Source organism: Zonotrichia albicollis, chromosome 4, assembly GCF_047830755.1.
Source record: "Zonotrichia albicollis isolate bZonAlb1 chromosome 4, bZonAlb1.hap1, whole genome shotgun sequence".
Lineage (NCBI taxonomy): Eukaryota > Metazoa > Chordata > Aves > Passeriformes > Passerellidae > Zonotrichia > Zonotrichia albicollis.
In genome coordinates this window covers 13,397,055-13,422,413 of record NC_133822.1, presented here as the reverse complement: position 1 = coordinate 13,422,413, position 25,359 = coordinate 13,397,055, and the positions used below count along the sequence as shown (strand labels likewise).

The window sequence follows — 25,359 nt, the reverse complement described above, 5'->3', positions numbered from 1 at the left end:
CTGAACACTCTGTTGCTATAATTTAGAAATCTTTCTTGAAAGGGAATGGTTCAAAGTCCATCACTAATTACATTTTGCACTGCTTGTGCTTCCAGATGCTTTATTAAATATTTACTAACACGAAATAAAAAGCCACAATAAGTTAAAACATGAGGGGCAACCGGCAGCTTTCACACCGTGCCAGAATCCTCGGAAAGCTCGGCCCCCTTCCCTCTCCTGCTTCCCGGGATTCCCAACGCCAGCGGCAGCACAGGGCAGCTCTGGGGCGCTCCCCCGGCAAGAGAAAGAAACTTTCACGGAATCATCAAGGCTGGGAGAGATTTTCATGATCATCAAGGCCAACCATCAACCCAGCCCTGCCCCTGTAACCCCGACACCACATCACCCAGCGAGCGATCCAGACGTTCCGGAACTCCTGCAGGGATGGTGACTCCACCTCCCTGGGCAACCTGTTACGATATATGACCACCTGAACTGCGAATTTTTTTTTTTTCTAATATCTAATATGAGTTTCCCCTTCTCGCCTTTAAGCCATTTTCTCAATTTCCCTCCTTGCGGGCACGGCACAAAAGACCGACCCTCACCTCACCACAGCCTCCTCCAGGGAGGCGTAACATTACCGTATCACGTTTTGCTGGACATTTAAAGTCTAGAAATAACTATTAAACAACAAAAAGCATTCTTCTCTCACGATGAGGAAATTCGACATTTTAGGAAGCTTTGGTAAAAGAACAAGACTTAAAAGGCGGATGGTCCATTCCTCCCCCGGGCAGCTCCAGGCGGTGCTCGCTCCGCACCCCGAGAGCCGGGCGGGCCCCGCTCCCCCTCAGCACGGCCCCGCTCAGCCCTCACAGCCCGGTCCCCGTGATCCCCGGCCCCGCTCAGCCCTCACAGCCCGGTCCCCGTGAGCCCCGGCCCAGCTCAGCCCTCACAGCCGGCTCTCCGTGAGGCCCGGCCGGCCTCGCTTCCCTCCCAGCAGCCGCGGCACCGCCCGGGCCCGGGCTGCGGGTCGGGCTGGGTAGCACTCCCGGAGCGCCAAAGCGCACATTGGAGACATTTTTTAATCCTTTTTAGTCCCTTTCCCCCCGCCGCTCCTCCAGCCCCGCCGCGCCTGGCACCGACATGGCCGCCGGCGGCGCCGCCCTACTCCCGCCCCGGGCGCTGCTCGGAGAGCGTCCTCGCCGTCCGTGGGCCCTCACCGCGGATGGGTTTGTCCTCCTTCTCCTCCTCCTTCGTTTTCCTCTGGTCGGCTCCCAGGTAATCCGGCATCGCGCCCTCCCGCCTTACGCAGCACCGCGCCGCTTCCGCCCGGAACACAAACCAGGGTGCACCGCGGCCCGCGCGCGGGCAACTCCTTCCCCCCGGCGCCGCGGCCGCCGCCGGGAGTTCCGCGCGGCGCCGCCGGTTCACCCCTCGGCCCGGGGCAGCGCCGCCGGTGCCGCCCCGCGGGAGCCGCTCCGGCCGCGGGGGCGCTGCGGGGGCGGCGGGGACGCGGCGGGGCCCGCGGGACCCGGGCAGGGCCGGCCGGGCCGCTTATGGCGCCGCACGCCGCCGCCGCCCCGGAAGCGCTGCGGGCGCCCCACGCGCCGGTGCCGCGGCAGGCGCAGGCCGCGGCCATGGCGCTGCTGCGCGGCCCCGCGGCGGACGGACAGCGCTCGGCCGTCAGCAGGCCGCTCTCCGCCGGTACGTACCGCGGGCTCGGGACGGGAAACGCCGCCCTGGAGCGCCCGGCCGGGCGCCGGGCCGGGAAATCGGCCGGGCTGGAGAAGTTTGGTGTTGGTTTGAGTTTGATTGTCTCCGTGTGCGTGCGGTGCCCCCGCCGGGATCGTTGGTGCCCCTGTGCCAGCAACAAGTCTGGGTGCTCCCGAGGGAGGGGTCTGGGAGCGGGAACGCGGGGAAGATCCATCCCAATCCAATATCGCTGCCCGGGTGCCTCCTCCGCCGCCAATAGGACCGAATTGAACATCCATTGACACGTGTGTCCCTTTAACTCGAAATCACCTTTGCAGGTGTGAGAGCGCGGAGCGTTGGGAGCTCCCGTCTGGTGGGCACGAGTGCTGGTTCCTGCACTCCGGTGTGTGCGGAGCCAAAGAAAACACTTAGAGATCTGTGATGCTGTGCTGTGGGGGTTTTGATGGGGTTTAGTTTAAAAAAAAGCAAAAGTAAACCACAGAAAGTGAAGTTGCTTTTATGTTTTTGCTTATAGCATCAGTACTCTGTCAAGTGGAACCTGTGGGAAGATGGTTTGAAGCATTTATTAAGAGGAGAAACATAAATGTTTCTGCCTCTTTCCAGGAGCTAGAAGATGAGAAGGAACTTTCTGAGGAATCGGGGGATGAAGAACTGCAGCTTGAGGAGTATCCTATGTTAAAAACCCTCGACCCAAAGGACTGGAAGGTATTTAGTTAATTTGTGTTACTGTCACCTCGTTTGGCCCATCGAGGTTATATGCCGTGCCCAGGTGCTAAAGATCTCCTTCCTCCTCCCCTCCTACACCCATGTGAATCAGTTCATGTCCCTTATCTTAATATCTGGTGTGTGAAGGCAAACACCTCAGGATAAGATCTTAGCTTTGAGCTGCAGCTTTTTATTTTGCTGCCTGAAAGTATTAAGTGTCTCATCTCCTTTATTCTGGATTTACATACTCTTAATATTAACAACAGCAATTCAGTTTTCCAATAACTGAATTTTCTAGTGCTTTAATCCAATTTAGATTAAGCTACTTGAATTTCTATGACAGGCTTAATTTATTGATATTCAGTTATTCAGTAATTATTCAATGATTTATGGCAGTTCTTCCTATAGTGTTTTCCCAATATTTATTGGGAGAGGGAAGAATTCTCCCTCTTGCCTTTAAGAGATGGGGAAGAGAACTTGTTTTCTGCATGTGTTGCGGTGTTTTAGGTTGTATTTATGAGTGTTTATTAGGGTTTGTGATTCTTTTCTCTCAGAATCAAGACCATTATGCAGTTCTTGGACTGGGAAATATACGATACAGGGCTACTCAGAAACAAATCAAAGCAGCTCGTGAGTACCTGTCCCTCATAAGCAAAACCTTTTTTCAGATGTGCTCAGCTGGTTTCCAGTGAAAATACCTGCATGTTGTGAACAAGGTTTTTACTGTTTCCCAGGCCTAAAAGTTTGATTTGTGTTGTTTACCAGCATCTTAAATTTATATCATAGTTCTGAAATCCAGAAGCCTAAATGTAGGGGAGTGAAAAAAATTCACAAAGCCTAAATGCAGGGAATTAAAAAATTTCACATCTCTGTTTCTGGGAAATGCAGCAGCATTCACAGGCTGTAGCTTTCCTGCTAAATTTCACGTTGGATCGTGTTCAAAACTTCAGTAAAGGGATAGAATACAATTTTTGTTTTATCTGAACTATTTTGTTTTTCATTAGAAATAACAACTAAAATTACATTAATTATTTTTGTTTCTTTCAATTTTGAAGCTAACTGTACACTTACAGATACTAAAGCACATTGCTAGGCATAATAGTAGAGTAAGTTTCAGACTTTTTCAGATATTGAGGTGGAATAGAAAATAGAGTTTCTGAGTTGTGATTATTTTATGTCCCAGCACAGAAGAAATAATGTTAATTATAACTATAGTATTAAATCAAAGAAAATTAATTAACTTCTGTTTTTTGCCAGATCTCACTCTTTGGTTTGTATTTTTATTTAAGTTTTGAATGAGAGAAATGCCAGTTGGAGTTACTGTGTGGCTTTGTAGTTTGAAACTGTTTCTGCTGAAGCATTTCTAACTGTAATGCATTTATTTGTTAGATAAATCCATGGTTCTGAAACATCATCCAGACAAACGAAAAGCTGCAGGGGAGCAGATAGGAGAGGGTGATAATGATTATTTTACTTGCATAACTAAAGGTAAGCAATTGATCTCCTTTGTTGGATACTCTCTCAATCTACTTGATCATCAGAAACGTATTTGTTGGCTTCATTAGGATTTTAAGGAATTGTCAGTGAGTAAACAGCTGGAGTTCTTTTTCCATTGTAGAAAACTGCATCAATAGATCACATGAGGTCTAACTTCCCAGTGGGCAGGAGCAGGAAGGGAATGCAGCTGACAGATGTTTGGCTGCTGTGGCAGCTGGTGAGAAAATGTGACACTTGCAGCAGTGCACACACAGATGAACCTCTGGAGGTGGCCCCATACCTGGGATGAGCTAGTGAGCCATGGAGCAACTCCCCACAGGCACCAGCAGCAGTTGGAAAATCTGAATTCTGATGTGCTTGCTCTGACAATAGGACATGTGTTGATTTGATCCAGGTCATCGGTTTCTTCAGCTGCTCATTTGTGCCCACAGATGAGCAAGTGAACTCAATTTAATAACATTTCCTTCTTGCCTGAGTGGGGGACTCAGCAGTGCAGGATTAATGGCTGCACTCTGGTTTTAGAGGTCTTGCCCAACTTTAATGGTTCTGTGACCCAAAACACCACTGCTGGCCAATTCCAAACCCACAGGGGCTGCTCTAGGTGTATGACTTGCATCTCCAGGAATGCTTGAGAGCTTGGCTTTTTTGTTTATTTTAAACAAATTTCATTCAGTAAGGTTGAAGCAGGAGGAAATCTTGGAATTTGTGTTTCTAAACTTTCTTCTCTGAATGTTTGTCTAAAATATCTCTAATACTAGTTAGAGATATTTTAGACAAACTAATATTTTCAGCCTCCTTTGGAGTTATCAGAAGGAGAAAGGTTGCCAAAGGAAATAGTTTTTCTGTTGCAGTCCTGTCAGAAAATGTCAGATATCTATGATAAGATACCTGCACATGGGTTCAGGAAATGTGTTCTACTTGCAAGGAGCAAAATATCATAGAACCTTCCCTCTTAACTGCTTGCAATCCAAGTTTGGGGCTAAACAGAAAGCAAAGCACAAAGTAGCAAAGAAAAGGAATAATGCTTCCAGGCAGCATTTTGAAGGAAGGAAATACTAAAATGCAATAGTAGGAAAGGGGGACCTGGACTAAGAGCAAACCAGTTTTGAAACAGGGAGGAGAAACTTGGAAAGGTGGGAGAACATAGGTTGGACTCAGAAACCAGTCTGACAAAGGAGTGTGTGGGAGATACAGAGCTGGGGGAGCTGTGTGTGTGGGAGTAGAAGTGGGGATCTGTGAGTGGAAGGGACATCTCCTAAATGGAAGAGGAACCAATGGATGTACACAGAATTTCTTGCACCAGGAAAATGGTGTGAGGGTTACTGAGGCAGGATAATTGGGGTCATTTGGAGTGTTGGTGGAGGGAAGTCCTTTCCCAGAGGGAAGGGGCAGACTGGCAGGCAGCAGCTACTGGTGGCCACCGCCATTCCTTGCAGTGAGATCAGCTTACAGCCCTGCAGAGCACCAAGGTCTCCTCCAGGTTATCACCTCCCACATCCAACCTTCATGGGCCAGTGTCCTCTGGCAGGGGTGCAGGCACACAAGTCCATGAATGATTGCAATACAGCTTCAATTTCTTTGACTTTTCATTCTTACTGAAAAATAGTGGTCATTGTAAAACTCCACACTTCACTGAGATAAGAGTGCTGAAGCTGTAGTTTTTGTGATTTACAGAGTATAAAATTAGTAATGTGATGCTCCCCTGCTGCAGGGATCTAAGAACAGGAAATCTGGGACTGTTTGCATGTTTTGGAGAGTTTGTGTGGAGTTCTGTATTCTGTCCAAGACTCGGTACAGCTTCATCATCACCTGCAAAAATTCTAAGGAACGGTTCCTGTTCTTGCCCATTCTGACAACACATGAACTCAGGGACTGCCTTTGCTCTGTGCCCTAGTGAACCATTTTGTCAATTTATCTGCAGGGATCCCGTGTAGGATAAAAGTCTGAAGATGTCATGCCCAAACTCTCAGTGTCTGAACAAAATTTACTGCTATAAAGTTAAACATTGTCTGGTTTGTTACATCTTAATGGTTAAATGTGTCCTTTTTCATAAATGTTTTCCTCCTACTTAGTTTAGCAGGAACAGACAGTAATGCTTTTTGGTGTCACTAAAATAATGAAATATCAAGCTCTACAAGAACACTACAGATAGATCAAACACAGATCTGAGAACATCTTTTTAAACATTTACAACCTTATGTCTGGTAACTTTCAGCTTATGAAATATTATCTGATCCTGTGAAACGACGAGCATTTAACAGCATAGACCCAACTTTTGATAACTCTGTACCTTCCAAAAGTGAAGCAAAAGAAAACTTCTTCGAAGTTTTCTCACCAGTTTTTGAAAGAAATGCCAGGTAAGCTGTGTCTGACTGCCTCTGCTGTTGCTGGAGAATCAGCATTTGCAAACTCTTTTGACATTGTGTTTGTAACAAGAGATGTATTAATTTGCTAGAAATGTAATACAACTAAAGTAGTTGCAATTATTTTTTATTTCATTTTAAAATAATCTGAACTGTCAGCTGATGGCATTGAGTTTGACCCATGCCATTTTTAAAAAACTTCTCAGCTTCCCATTACCTACTGCCCTTTTTGCACAACTCATTATTTCATCTTAAAATTACTTACAATACCAAATATGTGCTGCTGACTAAAACTTCCTTTTTAAAATTATTTTCTTCTGAGAGTGAGGCATCAACAGAAGACAGTAGTTACAGTCATGATTTAGCTGGTTAAAAGAGAAGAAAATTGTAGCTGTCAATATTTGGTGGTTCTCTCTTAACATTGTGTGACTTCTTTTCTTCATTTGATTCATGGTTGACAATTAGCTTGGTATTAAGGTTGTCACAATAGAAATCTGCCAACTTCTCCCTGTATAAAAGGGCTTAATTACATGAGGCACTTTACAACATTCTGAACAATTATTGTTTAAACTACTCTTACTGAATCTTATTCCATAGACTTCAGACCTGGATCTGTGGTTGTCAGATGAGGTTTTTCCCTTTTCTGCAGTGAGAGTTAATGCTGTGTCATGGAACAAGCAATTCTAGAGCCTGTGGAAGATTTCCCTAGAAGAAAATGCAGTGGGGGCAAAGTATGCATTATTGCATTATTCCCTGTGCTCCAGTAGGATGTGTGGGAGACTTCCTGTACCCTGCCAGAGAGCTGAGTTATTCACAGAGCACTTTGTGGCCACTTTCTGTAGGCTCCTCTGCCAGAAGAACGTGTATGGAGAATGGAGTATCTACAAAGATAGCTTGTGCTCCATCAGGTCTTCTTGAGGCACAAAGCAGGAGGCACTCAGGCAGGAGAAGGTTGCTTTTTTGGGGAAACTCACCCAGAAATGCCCAATCTGGAGGATACTTATGAGGAACTCTCCTGTTCTTTTCCTCTTTCCTGGTGCCCTCTCTGTGTTGGTGGGAGAGAATCTCAGGTTTTGATTCTGTGCTTAACAAATGCCATGTTATGAAGATTGTATATATTGTTTCTTGAATATATCCATGTATTTTCAGGTGGTCAAATAAGAAAAATGTACCTAAACTTGGGGACATGAACTCCTCATTTGAGGAGGTAGATGCATTCTATTCCTTTTGGTAAGTCAGCTGGTGCCTCTGTTTCTATTCAAGACATGCAGGATAAAGGGCTTGCAGACCCTTTGGTGTGTGGGCTGTCCCAGCCTCCTGATGTCACAAAATTACCCCACAGCTTTTGTGCCTTCCACAAACTGAGCCAGCTTTGTCCTGGCTAATCCATCCACTTGTAAATTCATGGTTGCAGTGGGAATTTCTGACCATGGTGGCTGGGAACTGAGCTGACCCACAGCCTGGAAGTCAGGTTATTAGTGGAGACATCTTAGGACTTTAAGCTCCCCTAGCAAAGGGAGGTGTGTTTAGTCCAAAAAGTCAGTCATGTTTTTGGCATGCCTTATCTGCTAAATATGGGTGCTCAGATAAAGATTTATTTCTGTCTGAACTCTACTGACTGCACTGCATTTTCCCTGCCTGTGACAGAAACATAGACAGCTGTAGACATTTAGAGAAGGCAAGACCAATGCCATCCTGAAATAGGCTGTCCCACAGTACAGAGAGGTGTAAATCATATCCTGCATACTGACTTAACACAGTGGCATCACTGTAGGTGCAGAATAATTGTAAATTATGTGTTATAAATTGTAAACAGCAGTACAGTTGCCTATAAACACATAACAGTAAAAAATGTGCTGATGTTTAACAGATTTGCTGTTTTTTCATTCACTTTCTTTTTCCTTCAATTTACTTTAGGTATAATTTTGATTCCTGGAGAGAGTTTTCCTATTTAGATGAAGAGGAAAAAGAAAAAGCAGAATGGTATGTAAGTAAAAATAATTTTGACAGGAGACTGAGAGGTTGATACAGCAAGATTTTCCAACTTTCTCTTAGACTGTTAAGTCATAGGAAGAAAGGCAGCTGAGCCAAGTCTGAATTCCACTCTCCCAGCTTAGGGGTCAGTCATGGATTGAACTGTATTTACTGTGGGCTTCTTCATGTAATTGAAGTAGTTCCTGCTTGCCCCACAGAGGTCTGTCTGAGGTGCTTTGAAATGTGTGTTCATTTAAGTCCAGGCTTTCAATTCCTGCCAGTCCCAAGCACAGGTGGAGCCAGGACAGAGTGGATGAGCATGCTGGTATCATTTCTCTCTTTGGCTTGTACTGAGAAAATGATACTTCCTAGAGTTTGGAGAAGTGAGTTCTGATGGCTTGATGCTAGAAATTATGTATTAGTTGATGTAGTGATAGTTGCTGAATTACTCAGATCATGTTGCATTGGAAAATACATTTTGTTTTTATCCTTCCTACAGTTGCAAACAGTGTTCAAGCTGGAGCTTTAGTCTAACACACATTTCACAGGACATAACCTCACTTAGTAATCCTTGTGAGACCATAATTTACATCATATGAATCTCTTCTTCCCAGTTTGGCTAGAAATCAGTTTTGTATTTAGATTCAGTGGTTGGCTTTCTTTGTGCTGAAAACTGCCATATTTAGGCTGTAGCTGGGCATTTCTCTTCTCTTGTGCCTCTTCCTGCTCCTGGATTTCCTGAGCCTCAGCAGACCCACTGTTCTCTCTCCTGTGAAGGTTCTGTGAGGGCAGTGTAATCAGTTCCCTGTCACTTGCACTTGTGGTACATCACACAGATGAACCTCTAGGCTTCTCCTTGGAACAATCTTGAATTATTTGCACAGCTCTTTTTTTCTGCTCATTCCTGTCATTAGTGTCCTTTCTCAAAGATGTTTAGACAAATGGTACCTAGTGTGCTGTACTTAGGAGAGAGAACTGCATTACAGCTGCTCTTCAGGTGGGCAGGATTCTTGCTACCCCTTCTTGCCAAAGGTGATGTTGCTCATGTTTTAAAGCTTCAATCTATTCATGTTAGCCTCCTTCTCAGTTATGGGGTTTGTTTTCTTGGTTCTGAGGTAGAGTGGTTTGGGTTGGAAGGAGCTTTAAATACTTCATAGTTCCAACTTCCCTGCCCCCTCTGTTGTTCTTTATATGGCTGTGTGGATGAGGCTATAGATCCCCATTAAAATTTGCCTCTTTCTTGACAGCACTGGTAAAATTTCAGATTATTTAGTCAGCCCATCAATTACCTGAGCTGTATTTCAGTGGAGTGAATCTGGCATGACCTTACCCAGAGTATCATGCTACTTCATAGAGTGTTGTTCCTGTGCAGATGAGTTTATGTGACATGACTAAATTCTGCAAAATGAGCTAACTGTGGCATTATTTATACTGCTGTCCTTTAATTAAACCCTGTGCTAGCATTTCTGTTGTTTAGCTTGAGTTTAATGTTAGGTAAGCAAGTGGATTGCATTTTGAAAATAAAGTCCATGATCTCATTCCCTACAAGGACAGATAAGCAGCTTGCTTTGTCAGGTTTATATAACTATGTAAACACTTAGCATTTTGTACATGAACTCAGAGCCTGGAACTTAATTTTTTGAAGTCTATTTTTGAAGTACTCCCAGAAGAACATCTGTGTGGGGGGAACTGTTCAAGAAGCTTGTTGATGAATTTCTAGCAGTGGCACTGTAAAGCATTAGCACTGAACTGTGAACTGTGCTTTCCCTTTTAGTCGAGATGAAAGGAGGTGGATTGAAAAGCAGAACAGAGCTGCCAGAGCATTGAGAAAAAAAGAAGAAATGAACAGAATTAGGACTCTTGTTGGTAAGCACACAAACTGCTGTTCTTTAAAGTGAGATTTATTAACTAACTGTGGAAGTCTCCTGCTTTTCTTCTATACATGATGCTTCCTTTCTTCTGCCAGACAATGCATACAGCTGTGATCCCAGAATAAAGAAATTTAAGGAGGAAGAAAAGGCAAAGAAGGAAGCAGAGAAGAAAGCCAAGGTAGAAGCAAAACGAAAAGAACAGGAGGCAAAAGAAAAAGTAAGTGAAGTACTTTATTTTGGTTGAAAAACTCTGCTTCATTCACACCTGCTGCTTTAGGTTCTAGATTTGTCAGAAGACTACTGACAGAATTACCCTGGGGTTCAAAAATGTGTTGTCTTTGATGCCTGTGCAGCAGGCAGTGTGAGGCTGGCAGCCTTCTGACAATGAGATGGAAACAAGGAATGCAGATCTGAAACAAAACACCTTTGAAAACTGAGTTCTTCTGTTGCATACACTTCCTCTGGTTTCAAGGCAAGCATTAAGTGCATAAAATGGGTATGTCTGCTTGCCTTGGGCATGTGGTTTGTGAATGGTTGGTTGGTATGAAATGCTTTGAGGTAACAGAACATACTTGATAAATATGAACAGTTTGGAGAAGATGGCTCTGAAAGTACAGGAATGAAAGGGAACTGTAAGGTGCAAAAAAATAACTTAAAAGACATTAGAACACTGCAAAATATGTCAGTAATGATGCAGGAGAAATACTGGACCATGAAGTTTATACTCCTGAGGCAGGAGTAGAAAATTATGCAGAGTTTTGTATCTTTGTTGTAGAGGAAGTCAGGATTTATAAACTGAGGGTCCTCACAGGGAGTACTTGACTTAATGCCACATGGTATGTGTCATCATCTCCCTCAAAATTCTTGGAAAACCAAACATTAAAGTATATATGCATTTTAAACCCCCAAACATCCAAACAAACCTCCACCCAAACCAGAAACAACACATTTTGATATTGGATGACTGAATGGCCCTGTAACAATGTTACTTGGATGATTTTTTTACTTGCATTTTTTTTTCCTTTTGATTGCAGCAAAGACAAGCAGAATTAGAAGCAGCACGGTTAGCAAAAGAAAAGGAGGAGGAAGAAGTTAGGCAGCAAGCATTAGTGGCAAAAAAGGAAAAAGAGATACAGAAGAAAGCAATCAAGAAAGAAAGGCAAAAACTCAGAACAACATGCAAGGTATTTCACTATTATTACAATGAAATACAGGTTACATCAGACAAATTACTGTCTTTGCTTAGATCAGCCTGGATCACGTGTTTGCTTGTTCTTAGGGCTGGAGATGGGTATGGAAAGTGGGTTTACTAAAAAAAAACCAAAATACTAAAACACATACTTACATGCATATGAGTTATGAGTAAGGCTGACCAAATAGGTCCAAACACAGCAGTGGCTGAAGAATGCTGTGTGTTAAGCCTTTGTCTGAAGGAATAGGACAATAAAGTTCAAGAACTTTGTAGAACATGTATTTCTGCTTCCAGAACTGGAATTACTTTTCTGATAATGAGGCAGATTGTGTTAAAATGATGGAGGAGGTGGAAAAGCTTTGTGATCGTCTTGAGCTAGCAAGGTAAGTCCTCCTGCTGCTGCTTTCTGCTCCTTTTGATACCCATCTTTCTACTAGCTCTCCATTGTAACTGAATAATTTATTTTTAGTCTGCAATGCTTGAATGAAGCACTTACATCCACAACAAGGGAAGGAGGAAAGGCGGCTGTAGTAAAACAGGTAATTATGCTGAGTGTCAAATCAAATAACAGAATAACTTGTGAAATCAACCTGTCTGAACTGAAATAAGATGCAGCAGAGCTGCTCTGGAATCGTGCTTGGTAAAACACAAAGACTTGATTTTCAGAGTCCACAGGCAGAGGGATCTCTGCTTCATTTTACATTGTGCGGTTCATGGCTGGTCAAAGTAACAGGGCCAGCCAAGAACAAAATACACATTTTTATTTGTAAAGAACACAAAAACTACCTCTTGTATGGTATACAGAAACAGAAGAGGAATTTTATTTTGCCCAACAATGTGTAGCAGTTACCTTGAGGAAGGAGGGCAGTTTCTTCTTAGGCAAGAAAAATCCATGTCTAGTGTCTGTGACTTGGGGATAGATCCACAAAAGGACTAAAATGTGCCGCAGGCTGTTGGCACTAGAAGGGCTGGTAGGTTGGATACCAAGGAATGGGAAATGCAAGACACAAGGAATCAAAATTTACCAAAACTCAGCAAGGATCTGCCTATATTTGCCATCAGGGAAAAGCCATTTGAATTAAAAGCTAAACCTACATAGTGCAGAAAGAGGAAGGTGCTTTCTCTCATCCACTGTGGATACACAGCTGTGAATGTTTTTCCTTGCTGGGGAATATGATCTGCCCCCATCCCAGGGTCAGGTTTGCTCATCAGACAATTTAAAACTGAAATGCCTCTTATTCTACAGGAGACTGAATTCAATATTCCATTCTCAAGGAAGGTGTTCTAAATGCAGGACAGTCCTCTTTCTATCTGTTAAAACTATTCCACTAAAAATTACCTATCAGTTAACTTTCCTTTTGCCAGGAAGGTTTTATGAAATGGTTTCTTGTTCTTGCCATTGGGCATCCTGCCAACAGCCATAAGTGCACAGCTCTTCTAATAGTGCCAAGATTGGACTGGGCCCACTCAGAAGCAGATGATTAAAGATGTGTCACACCACAGTCTTGAGATGTGATTGCAGATCACAAAAATGTGCAGTGGGTAAAAAGTAGTTTTTAGCTTGCTAAGTGGCCATCTAACCCTGAGTACACAGTAACTAAAATCTGGAGCTCATTCTAATGTAAAAGTTCTCTGTTGCTATGGCTGTACTGATATAATCAGGCTTAGATAGCAGTTAGGCTGGAAGATTTGAGTCAGTGTATTCAACATGGAGGTTTAATTGCCCTCACTGGTCTTAATACTTTTGTGGATCTGTCCCTCTAAGTCAAGTGCTAGCCTAGACATTCATGCAAGGTTGAAAACTTTTGCTTTGATTCTGGGGATATTCATTTAATTTCCTAGTGAACCTGAGATGGATTTCTGCTATTAACTACTGATCTTTAAATCCTAAAAATATAGACATGGAATGAAGGGAAATAATACTGGAACAGATAAGCTTCTCTGTTTCCTTACATATAATATACAGAACAAAAACAAAGCAAAATCCAAGGTTCAAAGGAAGTCCAGAGAGGGGGTTGTGTCACTGTAAAATGTAACAATAATTCAGTAAATAATGCTTATTTACAATCTTTAGATAGAAGAAATAAATGAACAAATAAGGCGAGAGAAAGAAGAGGCAGAAGCTCGTATGCGCCAAGCAACAAAGAGCTCAGAAAAGTCAACCACTGGCGGTGGAGGGGGAAGCAAAAACTGGCCAGAGGATGATTTACAGTTGTTAATTAAAGCTGTGAACCTCTTTCCAGCAGGGACTAACTCAAGGTACTTCTCGGGTTTGGTGCTAAAAGCCCTTACTAACAATTTTAAATTAAATTACAAGCATAATAAAATATTTTCAGATCATCTCAAGTACTTTGTCAGTATAAGGACTCCTAAAAATCTTCCTTTTCCTTGACTCAAAAGCAGCCAGAGGTTTTTTTTTCTGTGGTGCCAAGCTCTGTGTGTCACTGGAGTTACCACTAGCCCTGTATCTTGTTTCCCCCCAGATTTGGGCCTCAGTCCATTACCAGGATGGTGCTGAGGTGCCTGTTTGCACAGGGCTCACTCCATGGTAGGCTCCACACCTTAAAGTGCAGAACAAAACCACACCAGTGACTGGGGTGCAGCTGGGTAGGAATACAAGTCTGTAAGCTACTTCCAGAGGCTCCACAATGAATGTCAGGCTGATCTCTACATGGTAGGAAGAAAATATTCCAAAATAAGAGTTAAGTGCACCAGCTTTCTTCAGGGGAGAGCCAGAGGAAAAAGGGCTGAGATTTACAGAAAGCAGCACTGGCACTCAGCTTATTGCTAAGCAAGAACAGGAGCACACTTTAAATACTTTTTTCCCAGGAATGAAATGCCTTCTTCCATTTAGGATTACAAAGATTTCAAACATCCATTACAAAATTTGGATGCTTACTGAAAAAAACCATACTCCATGGAGATGATACCAGTGCCTGTTTCTGCAAGGCTCCTGTCTGAGCAGCACTACATACTGCCTTCCATTTTCTAAGAATCCACTAGGAATAATCCTGGGACTGGGGCTGTTCCAGCTCTCTCCTGTTTAAGCCCTTTTACCTAATGTTTAGTTATTCTTCTGGGGGCAGTGGACATAGGGTTAGTAACTACTCAGCCCTTCAATGCAGCCTGCAGTATTTAATGCCAGAGGTGCTTAGGGAATTCAGGATAACAGCAATTTAGCAGAATTTTGATTAGAGGTTTGCACTTACCTACATTGTACCCCATCCTTTTTCTGTATTGGGAACTGAGGAGTTCACCCAAGCTGATTGAATTCTTCAGTTAGTGACTGAAAGCCTTCCAGAACAGCTACTCTGGGATTTTGCACATATTTAAATATGTTTGAACTTACTCAGGAGTTTATAAAAATGTGTACAGGAGCTTGACCACAGCTTATATGAAGATAAGGTATTATGTAATGTGCTGGTTTATTATTTCTGTTCTTGCTGTAGGTGGGAAGTTATTGCCAATTACATGAACTTGCACTCTACTACTGGAATAAAACGAACAGCAAAAGATGTCATCAATAAAGCAAAGAGTCTCCAAAAGCTTGGTATCTATATTACCTTATTTTTGTGATAACATGGTCTGCCTGCTTCTGTACAGCTGAGTTTTCTGTGACTGGAGCTGTGTTTCTTAAGAAAATAAAAGAAATGTAGTTCAGATGGAGGATTTAGAGGAGCATTTATGTGATTCAGTGTTTTCATCCTAATGGCTTTTTTGTAAGTCAGCACCTCACAAGCAGCTCTCAGAAACTCTCTTAATGTAGCTTGATGCTCTGATGCCCTGAAATGGCAGGGCTCAAAGAGAGATAAATGGGGCTCTCAGAAAACTCAGAAAGCCTCCCTACAAAGGAAGGCATCTAAAATAAATGGAACTTTTGAAGCTCTAGATATACTTAAAAAAAATTAATGGAATTCAACACCAGAGTAAGACACCTAAATTAATGTTTTGAAGAGGCTCATCTCCTCTTCAAAAATGAATATAAAAATGAAAAATTAAGCATAGAGAGCTCTGGAATAAGGTCACAAGGAAATTAAACATTTCACTACCAATTTTTCAAGAGGTTTCTGCATTACAAACCACAGAGGGGCACAAGGACACACCTGGATTTTCCTGCCTCTCTGACATGGTCATACCCTTGGCAATGCATGAGTTTTGTGCCACAGCCCTTGAGAGAATAATCCCTCTTGATTTTGGGGAAGTTGCAGATTCAGGTTTAAGATTATATGGAACAATTATTCCTCTGAGCACAAGGAAGCAGAATAAGGGTTGGAAAATCTGACACTCTGAGAAAAATTTATTGGACCCTGAATGATTTTTTTTTAATCTACCAACATCTTTATAGTAATTTTAAAGTAAGTAGAAATTGGGGGTTATGATTTTGTGATTATTGGAATTAATCTGCTACAGAATATTGTTATTATTATTACATCTGGCTTTAATATTCTTGCAATAATTATTCTCTTTAATGTCTGTTGCTCATAGACCCTCATCAAAAAGATGACATAAACAAGAAAGCATTTGACAAATTTAAAAAAGAACATGGTGTGGTGCCTCAGATGGACAGTGCTGCCCCCTCAGAACGATTTGAAGGTAAAGGTGAAAAGGGAGCCCTTCTTGTGCACTTCTCTCCCCTGGGTCTCTTGGGGTGAAAGTAACCCAGATTTGCCTACAAACTTTGATAGCAAGTAAGTGGTCCAGGCTCTGGTGCCAGATTTGAGGGTTTCTGGTACACACAATATATCCCAAAACTTCAGGGATTTAAAATAAACTATAATATGTTTTACAATATTTTCTAGACTCTTTTAAAAATATCTATTCTTGCTGTCCTTTTTGCATTTAAAAACAGGATCACCTCTAGATTCATCCCCTTGGACTACAGAAGAACAAAAACTTTTAGAACAAGCATTGAAGACTTATCCAGTAAATACTCCTGAAAGATGGGAGAAAATAGCAGCAGCTGTTCCAGGCCGGTCAAAAAAAGACTGCATGAAACGATATAAGGTGAGGTCCCTCACCTCCTCCTGGGACTGCACCAGGCCAGGCCTGGAGAGAATCCTTTGCTTTTGCTGTTCCATGAGATACTGCCCCAGAGACAGTGTCTGAGACAGGCAAAATGATGGAACCTTAGAAGAAACTTTTTCTTTTTGGTAACTAAACCCCAAAAGAGCAGTTCCTCAGTGAAAATAGTGCCTCTGGAAGCTGGCAAGGAAAGTCTGTGTCAGGAAATTTGTTTTATAGTTTGACAGCAAGCTCTCATAGATGAAGTCCTATCCCCAGCTCCTGTAGGTAAAGTTCCTGGTACATGAGGATTGACCGTCCATTAATTGATTTGTTTCTAAGGGAAATTGCTTGACAACATTAAACAATGTAGATTTCCCATTATGTTGAGAAGTAGTGTGTTTCACAGTGAATGTATGTAGTGTTCAAACCTACAGCATTGTTCACAAGTTATGTGTTTAGTTAAGTTTCTTTTTTTCCCCACCTTCTCTTCAGGAACTCGTGGAAATGGTCAAGGCAAAGAAAGCTGCTCAAGAACAAGTGATGAATGCTACTAAAGTCAAGAAATGACTCTTACTGACAATCCTTGTTTTATAATAAAAATGCAAATACTGTACATGTTTCCATTCCTTTCTTCATTATACAGAAACACAGGAGGGGCTGGTTCTTGAGTTTTAATCTTCTCAAAAGCAACTCCAAAGTTATTAAAGGGTGTAGTTGATTTGTTGGGTGTTTTTTGTTGTTTTCCTGGTTTTTTAAAGCTAAAATACGCTGAAGTTCTTGTTATTCACTACTCACGACGCCAATACATGCCACTGCAGATTTTGCTATACTCTGGAAGTTGTTCAATTGGACCTGGAAGTTAAAGAAAGTTGGCCATGACACATGCTCAGCTCACAGCAAGTGGTCTGGAGGGGTTATGGGAGGATAGGGAAACTTGTATCACATACCCACGGCAGCAACTGCAGGATGCTTATCATAGATGTACTTTGTGCAGATTTCTCTAATAGTCTGGGCATCTATAGCCTAAAAGGGGTGAAAGAGGCATCTTTGTTACAATCCCATCTTAAAACCGTTTCTGATCTTAATTTTGTATAATCCAAGGGAGCAGGAAACAAAACCCTTGGAAGTTTTCTCAGCTGAAAATGTTTTCACAGCTGAAAAGAAATACAATTTCTGTATTGTTACTTTCTGTAGCAAGTCATTTTCTTGATGGCCTTTTAAAAGTTGCAACATGAGTGCCACTTACTTCAATTCTTGCCTCAAGTTCTGGAATTGGGATTCGGCGCTTGTAACACAGCATTTGTCTTCCGATGTCTTCACAGATTGGTGTGGACCCTAAAACAGGAAAAAATCCTTCAGTTATCAGCCTATGGCTCCACAAAGAGTAAGAAGTTCTCATAAGTCTCACCATCAAGTTGTAGCAGCATATTTGTCTTTAGAAGATTTTTTGCTCGAGCTACTTCATTTTCTGTAACGCTTGTGCAAAGTCTTATCCTGAAAAACAGTTTCAGTCCAAAGGCATTAAATAATGGCAGGCTGTAGCACCCAAGACTGCCTGTGATAAGGAGCAGAGGCATTGCTGCACCTACCAGGCACTAACTACTCTTCTGTAGACAAAGCTGGTAAGACAGCTTGGAAAACTAGCCATGGATACAAAGCAGCAGCCTCAAAGTAGGGGTTTTGGAAGCATATCAAGATACCCAAGAGCAAGCTCTTTCTCTCAGAAGAGGTGTATTTCATTTTATTCAATACTTTGAGGCAAGTGCGCTCTGTACTTGTTATCTTGAGAATGGAGGTTGCTAAGAAAGTAGGAGCCAAGCAACCTGGTAACAGGCAATTAGCTAGAAGGCAATCCAGCTTCCTGGCTCCTCTCGGTGAGATAATGACTTGCCACACTGCCTATGGAACGTTTTGTGAGGAGAGGGGGATGCATTAAATAGCTTAACACTGAATTCCTGTCCCAGGAATTGTCTGTATCTTCCCTAGTGCTAAGCTGCAGCAAATAGTCAAAGTGATAACCTTTTTCTCTACCAATGAACAGGGATTTCATAGAATAATGATATATAAGAACTGATTTATGTGATTAAAGAAACTTCTCATTTTCAATACTTGTTTCAACTTCACCCACTTTATATCAAGTGCTTTTAAGTAACATGTATGTGTTTTTAATAGCATCTGCAGTTCAAGCTTCACAGTCATCTATGGTCTTCAAAACATCATCCTTCAAAACAGATTTAAGCCTCAGATGAATGAATATGGTCTAGAATCATAGGTTTCAAATTTCCATATGTACCAGCTCAACTTTCCCTATGTATTCACTAGAGCTAGCAGCAGCACATGATACATCAACTGCAGCAACTGCAGACTGAAACTGTCTGGTAACTGCACATTCATTATTCTCATCCACAAATATTTGCTCTTTCAGTGGTGGCACTTGCAGCTCACAAGCTGCACAGTGACTGAATAGCATAATAAAAGGCCTGACAATTTCATGACTTCTGTCATTTCCCAGTCAAAAAAAAAAAGTCCCTGCTGTGTTTTCTCGTGCAAGAAACAAAACCTACATCTTAAGCTATTCACTCCAAATAATGGTGTCAAAAACTGGCTGCTGGGACTTGGCTTTGGGTGCCAAAGTTTAGAATTTGATGCATTTGTTGTTCCCAAGCAAGCCCAACCAGAGAAAAATATTCTCTTTATTTTTAAATTGTATTCCTCCACTAAAAACAATCTTTCCAGAGAAACAGTTGGTAGCTTACCATTCCTTCTGAACAAAGTGCACCATGTCCTGAATAGTGGATGGCTCACAGACCATATAGAGTCCCCACAGCCCTGTGTCAGTGTAGCAGGTGTTGAAGGACTGGAAGCTGTGACACAGGTTACCCTGGCAGGCAATCTGAGCAAGTTTACTGGACAAATTCTGCCGAGGCAAAAGAAAAAGATATTACTTCATGAAGTTTTCTGAAAGCTTACTAGTCACCTCCACATTTCCCATTTTCATTTCAATGATGACTGAACATGCAGTAGTAGCTACAAGTTTAATTATCAGCTCTTCATTTCAACCCTTTCTTTCCTTGCACGTAATATCACATTTCAAAATAACACCCCAGATTTGAGCCAAAATCACAAAGACACTTAGGTTCAAGAAAGTGACAGTTAATTACTGATACCCAGAATGTGGCATTCACATTCTCTGAGCATGATTCCTTCGCCCAGGGTTTTTCTCCTGGGAAGCTGAAAGGCAGCGAGAAGCCTCAGAGAAAAGGAAAACAATTCTTATCTCATTTGCCTCTCCTGTGTTGTGCTCAACTGGAATGTGTTTGGAGATTGTTCTATTGGATTCTGGTGAGTTCTTTTTACTCATTGGCCAACTGGGGCCAAGCTGTGTCAGGACTCTGGAAAGAGTCACAAGTTTTCATTATTATCTTTTTAGCATTCAGTAAGTATCCTTTCTGTATTCTTTAGTATAGTATAGTACTCTTTAATATAAAATAGTATAATAGAGTAATAAATTGGACAACATTCTGACAACATGGAATCAGATGCACCATTCCTTCCCTTTGTTGGTGGCTCTACATTTATAATATAGAGGTTCAGATGACATACAGGTATAAAACATCCTACATTCCATGAGGGCTGGCAAACCTGTATTTTTGGTTTAGAATCACTTCCTAAGATTCTGCTACATCCTGAGTAACACACCCACTGAGGCTCACAGCTGGATGCCCTTTTCTGTCCTGGCAGTACCCAATTCAGGGATTTCAGGAAGGTGCCTGCAGGCTCACTCACCACTCCTCCTCCAAAGGAGCGATCCCAGTTCCCTATCAGGGTGTTGGCCACCATGAGGGGGATGGTGTCGGGGTCAGACCAGCCGGCTGCTTCCACGGCGATGGCCAGGTGTGCCAGGGGCATCTTGTCATCCCTTATCCGGATCTGCAACACAGCACAGCAGCTCCAGGGCAACCTGCACACGCTCAGGCACAGGGCAACAACAGCAATCACACTTTGCCACTACAGCTGGATTACAAAACATGCACTAAAATTCAAGTATATGGAGATTAATTTAACATCAGCCTTAGCTGGTGTCCCATGGGGCAATTTCAGATCACTTTGCCAACATACACAGAGAAGCATTACAAGTCATTTTAGGACTACCAGCAGCAAGGAAATCTGATGACTTTGTAAAATCTGAGAAGAGATGGGAATAGAATATGGATGCTTCAGTTCTCTGCCACTTCCTTTAAATGAATGATTCTCAACACCAATTCCAATACCATAGTCAAGAGGATAAAAGGAAAATAGGAGCAGGGATAAGGAATGTATTCCTCTAGGAAGTGATGAAGAATAAAAACTGGTGGCAGTGAGGCTTGTCCAAGAAAGAATGGGAAGTATTGCTTTGGAAAGCAGCTATTCCATTGCCACCACTGGGGGCAAGAAACCCTTCCATGTGCTGAGTCTGTGGCAGAGCAGCCCTCTCTCCTCACCAGAGCGCATGTCACGGGATGTAAGGCCAGCCCAAAAAGCCACCCAGCAGCTTACCTCACTGCCTGTGAAGCTACAAGGGGGCAGGGGTGGCAGTCCTCCTTCTGGAGCAGATGGCAAGTTCCCAAAATGGCACTTTGCCAGGTCAAGTAGCTCATCATGAGAGACCCCTGGACAAAGATATTTCACATGCTTTGTGATGTTACTCTGTGAACAGTTAATTTAAATTGCTGCACAGTTTAAAGACCCAACCAAGTACTATTTTTTTGTGCCCCTGCTTTAATACCCCACCTTTGGATTCTTCACACATTCCCTCTATACAGAGCAAGTTCACCATGATTCCTCCTGCCTGGTTATCTTTAACAGCCTTCCATTAAAACTACATCAAATCAAGCTCTTTGCTCTTTCAAGCCTCAGTGTTGCATCTTTCTCTCTGCATTCCTTGCTATTCCCCACTTCACACCTTCTAGGACCCTTTTTCCCTGCCCACATAGAAGAATGACTTTGGCCTCCAATTCACTTCTTGTTCCTGATTTAAGGCTTCTGGAATATTACTGACAGGAAAAGGGAACAAAAGCTCAAAGGGTTGGAATGCACAGAACACACAGGGCTACAGAGGGCCAACAACAAACAGGACCTGCTGAACAATGGGTGATTCACCACGTGGTTCCCACAGACTGAGGCCATGGTTTCAGGCACAGTTTCATGTGATCAGGGGTGAGTATCCCATACTGACCTCCAGCAGCAGCCAAGACCATTCTGGGTCCTTTGTAATGTGTTGTTATGTACTCCACCAAGTCATTACGATTTATGGATCTAGAAACAGGAAAAGAGACAGCACTACTGTGTCAGTAAAGTTTAGGGTAAAAAGAGATAAATGTATACAACAAAACAATTGTCAAAACAATTAAAAGTCCTGCCACTGTTCAGAGCAGAGGCAGAAAGCTAAAATAAGGGTGACTTTCTAAAAAGCAAATAGGAACTGTATAAAAAGCACTTCTAGCTTCCTGAGGAGGAGTGAGAATTCCAACTCAGGCAGATGGAGACAGGATGCACTAATGATCTCCTTTCCTTTGAAAGCAGCACATTTAGCAGCCCTCTGATCTGCACTGGTCTAAACAAATGCTAAAAGAGCAGTGCAAACACTGTGTGCTTACAATAATGCCTAACATGTGACCTATAGGAAAAATAAATATTTCCAATTTTGTACCAGGTGCACTTATAAGAAACAGGAGAAAAATATGGCATAAAAACCCAAAGTCATGCAGAGAACACCTGAAGTTCACATACACTTTGATGCCTGCCTACATGGAAACTAAGGCAATACAGGAGTTCTACTTACAGTTACACTCAGTGCAATTTCAGCTGCCCTCCAGTGTAAAAATGAAATCTGACACTGTTCTCTACATTTTTAGGTAAATCTCTCAATATATAAAAGTTATCACACAATTAAAGACAGAGGTACTTTTGGACATACTTGATATTTTCAGTGGGTCCTAAAATGGTGCGTCCTAGGGCTGTGTTCTGGTAGGCTGTGGCATGCAGGTAATCAAAGACAACTTCCTGCAGATTGGTTTCAACCTCTTGCATCTCCCGCAGGATAACTCCCCGCTCCCGCTCAATCTCCGCCTCTCCCAGGGTGCTGTTCTGAATGATGTCAGCAAGAATTTCCACAGCTGATTGCAAACAGAGACGGAAATGAAACAAGTATTTTCAGGCTACTAGAAAAATCTGGTTCCAAAAGTGAAACCCACCTCAAGGAGCCATAAAACTAGCAAGGGGACAGATCTTATCTAGGGAGTCTGAAGAGAAAAATATTTTAAATATAAGCATCCCTGCTGGCTCCTCTCTAAACGCATATTCTCACGTTCTTGTGAAGTTCAAGAATGGATTTTTCACCAGGCAAGGAAGGGACTGTGACACTGCAAAAGCACCATTCTGTGTCATCTCACTGGAGGCTGGATAAGCATGTTGTTCTCTGCAGCTTTTCTAATGAGTGAAAGCAATTACCTCTTGGTAAGTCTTTTGAAAAAGCCTTTGCATAGTACACAGTTTGTTCCCTGGACGTGTAGGCGTTCAGATGAGCCCCCATGTTCTCAATCTCTAGCTCAAGGTCTAACTGAGATCTCTTCTTTGTTCCCTGAAATAGAACAATAACAAAATCACATTAGACTCTTCAATTCATCTACTCATCCTTACTACTTCTTGTCTGGAAAAGTTATGATCATGAGAAAGAAAATGTGTTCTGGAAATAAACCAGGCATACTAATCTCTCCAAGCTTTTAAGTCAGATATAAATCCTACTGTGCTCACAAATGAAAATAAATTGGCTAAAGGGTGACTGTGTCTTCTAAGACTACTATAAGAAGGTAAAAGTGAGTTAAAAAATAGATCTGTGTAATCCATAGTTGTGTAACACACAGAACTAGGATTTTAGCTTCATTTTCTAATGGAAACCAAAATCCTGGTTGTCCATGTTGTTTTTCTCATTTCAATTTGGAAAATTTATTTATATAATTCCAGCAAAATTTTCATCATTGATCTTTAAAGATAAATAACTTTAAAATCCATTATAAACATCTACATCAATCTTCACACTCACCTTGAAAGCCATATGCTCAAGAAAGTGAGCAGTTCCATTGTTCTTCTCATTTTCATACCTGCTTCCAGCATCAATCCAAAGTCCAACCTCAGTGAAGAAAAAAAAAAAAAGTCATTTTCCCAGCTAGCAGCTTTGCCATGGCTTTTTCCTTAAACAGAGCAGGTTTTCAAGAAAAAGAAAATTTTGATCTCCACAAAAAATTTAATTACAAATTGACAAAAGCCTTAAGATTTCTATGCCCTGGCCCAAGTTCTAGGAACAGTTGTTAATATTGAAATGCAAATGAAGTTTAGTTCCACAAGGAAATAAACACACAGGAACAGATACAAAACCCCTTCCTTCTGTAAGTTACTTACTGTGCACGTCGAGAGTCCAGAGTCTTCAGAAGCTACTTGCAAGCCATTTTCCAAAGGACTCACCCTAGTTTCAGGGACATTTAAGATTACTTCTGTTGCTGCTTTGGAAACTGTGCACCTCCCTGTTCCAACATGCACACCCTGGAAAGGAAAATCATCAGTCACCTCAGATTGTTTAGTTATATCCAAGGATGCTTTTCTGAAAAATGTATTGCTGAACTCAAGCATCAAGTCCATGGATCCTTCTTAAAGCACGCATTTATAAGGGAGAGAATTCAGGACTGCTATTCACCCCTGCCTCACACAAGGAAAGCAGGAACCTGAAGATAACCACAAGTGAGGAGACGCAGCTGCTGCCTCCAGTCTGACACAGGGGCTGATACTCCCATCAGCCAGCCACCCTTGTTCTCCACTGCAGCCAGCAAGAGCCTGTGGGACCTTTACATTCTGAAATTCTCCTGGTACCTGCTTTCTAAAGTGAACTGAGATACAGCCCAAGGGCCCGTGCCAGGACTGCAAATCCATCAGCCATGGATGAGAACAGCACAATCAGGGGGCAGTTAAAGCACATTAAATGAGAGCAGGGTAGAATGAAGGGAAGCTTACTGCAGTTTTTCAATAACAAGAAATGTAAATATGTATCTCAAATTCAAGCAAACAGCTATCTTGAAAACTGTGATTTTAAATAAGCCAAGATTTTTCGCCCTATATGACTGCCCTAAACAAGAAAGTACAAAATCCAGCTCTCAACCCCTCTCCTCCTAGAAGGATGTTAGATCTCTTAAAACTCACTTATTTTGGAATCACAGCACAATTCCAGTTTGAAGAGACCTCTGGAGGTCAGTAGCCCAACTTTCTGCTCCAAGCAGGACCAACTTGGTCAGAGCACTTTGCTCAGGGCTTTTTGCACTTGGGCACTGGCAATCTCCAATGGTGAGAAACTGCACAGCTCTGTGACAGCCTGCTCCACTGCCTGACTGCCACATAAACAGGTTTTCCTCTCTTGTTTCAACTTACACCCATTGTCTCTCATGCCACCACTGTGACAGGCCTGGTTTTAAGTTCCTTACAACCTTCTCCCAGGTACTGGCACAGATACTTCTCACAGCTCCAGCTGAAGCCATGGCATCTCCAGCCTGAACAACGTCCGGACCCTCAGCCTCTCCTCACAGGGCGCATGTTCCAGCCCAGTTCATCCCTGCTGAGCATCCACGGTTCCCTGACACCCCCCCTCACACTGCGGAGCCCCGGGCCTGCCGCACACAAACCCGAGCAGCGCACACCGATTGCTCACTACACCTCCCGCCGAGCACCGCGCCGCGACTACAACTCCCAGCATGCACCGCGCCGCACAGCCTCCAGCTCCCCGCGTCCCCTCAGCGGCGGCCCGGGCACCAGCGCTTGGCGCCACCGCGGCGCCCACGCTCCCCGCGCCTCCCTCCGCTCCGCTCCGTTCCCCTCCCTGCCGCCTCACCCGCTGCGCCGCGCCGGGCGCTCGCACCAGGCGGGCGGACCAGGGCAAGAGAAGCCGCCGGGCCGCTGAGCGTGCTGCAGACGCCGCCATCTTGACACCGTGGTGGGCGGGGCGGAGCGGGCGGCCTTTGGGGGCGCGCAGGCGCGGGGC

The 25,359-nt window shown here is 43.0% G+C and overlaps 3 protein-coding genes across 6 annotated transcripts in view; 1 reads left to right on the top strand and 2 right to left on the bottom strand.

The window, feature by feature from the left end:
• Positions 1-1,417, bottom strand: part of PSMC2 (proteasome 26S subunit, ATPase 2) — an 8,664-nt gene extending 7,247 nt beyond the window's left edge. Inside the window, exon 1 of the mRNA XM_074538844.1 lies at positions 1,200-1,417. Coding sequence (XP_074394945.1) covers positions 1,200-1,269 — 70 coding nt within the window. The 5' untranslated portion in view covers positions 1,270-1,417. The remainder of the gene's footprint in view (positions 1-1,199) is intronic.
• DNAJC2 (DnaJ heat shock protein family (Hsp40) member C2) lies at positions 1,418-16,911 on the top strand. 4 transcript variants are annotated; one of them, XM_074538832.1, is made up of 17 exons: positions 1,418-1,683; positions 2,207-2,397; positions 2,952-3,027; positions 3,787-3,885; positions 6,110-6,251; positions 7,407-7,487; positions 8,175-8,240; positions 10,006-10,097; positions 10,198-10,319; positions 11,137-11,286; positions 11,589-11,677; positions 11,764-11,833; positions 13,369-13,553; positions 14,744-14,844; positions 15,780-15,887; positions 16,144-16,298; positions 16,791-16,911. In XM_074538832.1, the coding sequence occupies exons 1-17, from the start codon at positions 1,536-1,538 to the stop codon at positions 16,863-16,865; spliced, it is 1,950 nt and encodes a 649-aa protein (XP_074394933.1). In that variant the 5' UTR covers positions 1,418-1,535; the 3' UTR covers positions 16,866-16,911. The 4 variants fall into 4 exon arrangements, with proteins under 4 accessions (XP_074394933.1, XP_074394932.1, XP_074394931.1 ...); XM_074538830.1 differs by having other exon boundaries at positions 1,514-1,683; positions 2,296-2,397; XM_074538831.1 differs by having other exon boundaries at positions 1,512-1,683; positions 16,144-16,911.
• On the bottom strand, positions 16,863-25,359 carry PMPCB (peptidase, mitochondrial processing subunit beta). The gene is made up of 13 exons (XM_074538835.1): positions 25,210-25,359; positions 23,736-23,876; positions 23,380-23,466; positions 22,788-22,917; positions 22,255-22,453; positions 21,514-21,593; positions 20,835-20,947; positions 20,085-20,228; positions 19,055-19,215; positions 17,707-17,792; positions 17,545-17,633; positions 17,246-17,321; positions 16,863-17,150 (listed from the first exon to the last, which is right to left on the bottom strand). The coding sequence occupies exons 1-13, from the start codon at positions 25,297-25,299 to the stop codon at positions 17,086-17,088; spliced, it is 1,461 nt and encodes a 486-aa protein (XP_074394936.1). The 5' UTR covers positions 25,300-25,359; the 3' UTR covers positions 16,863-17,085.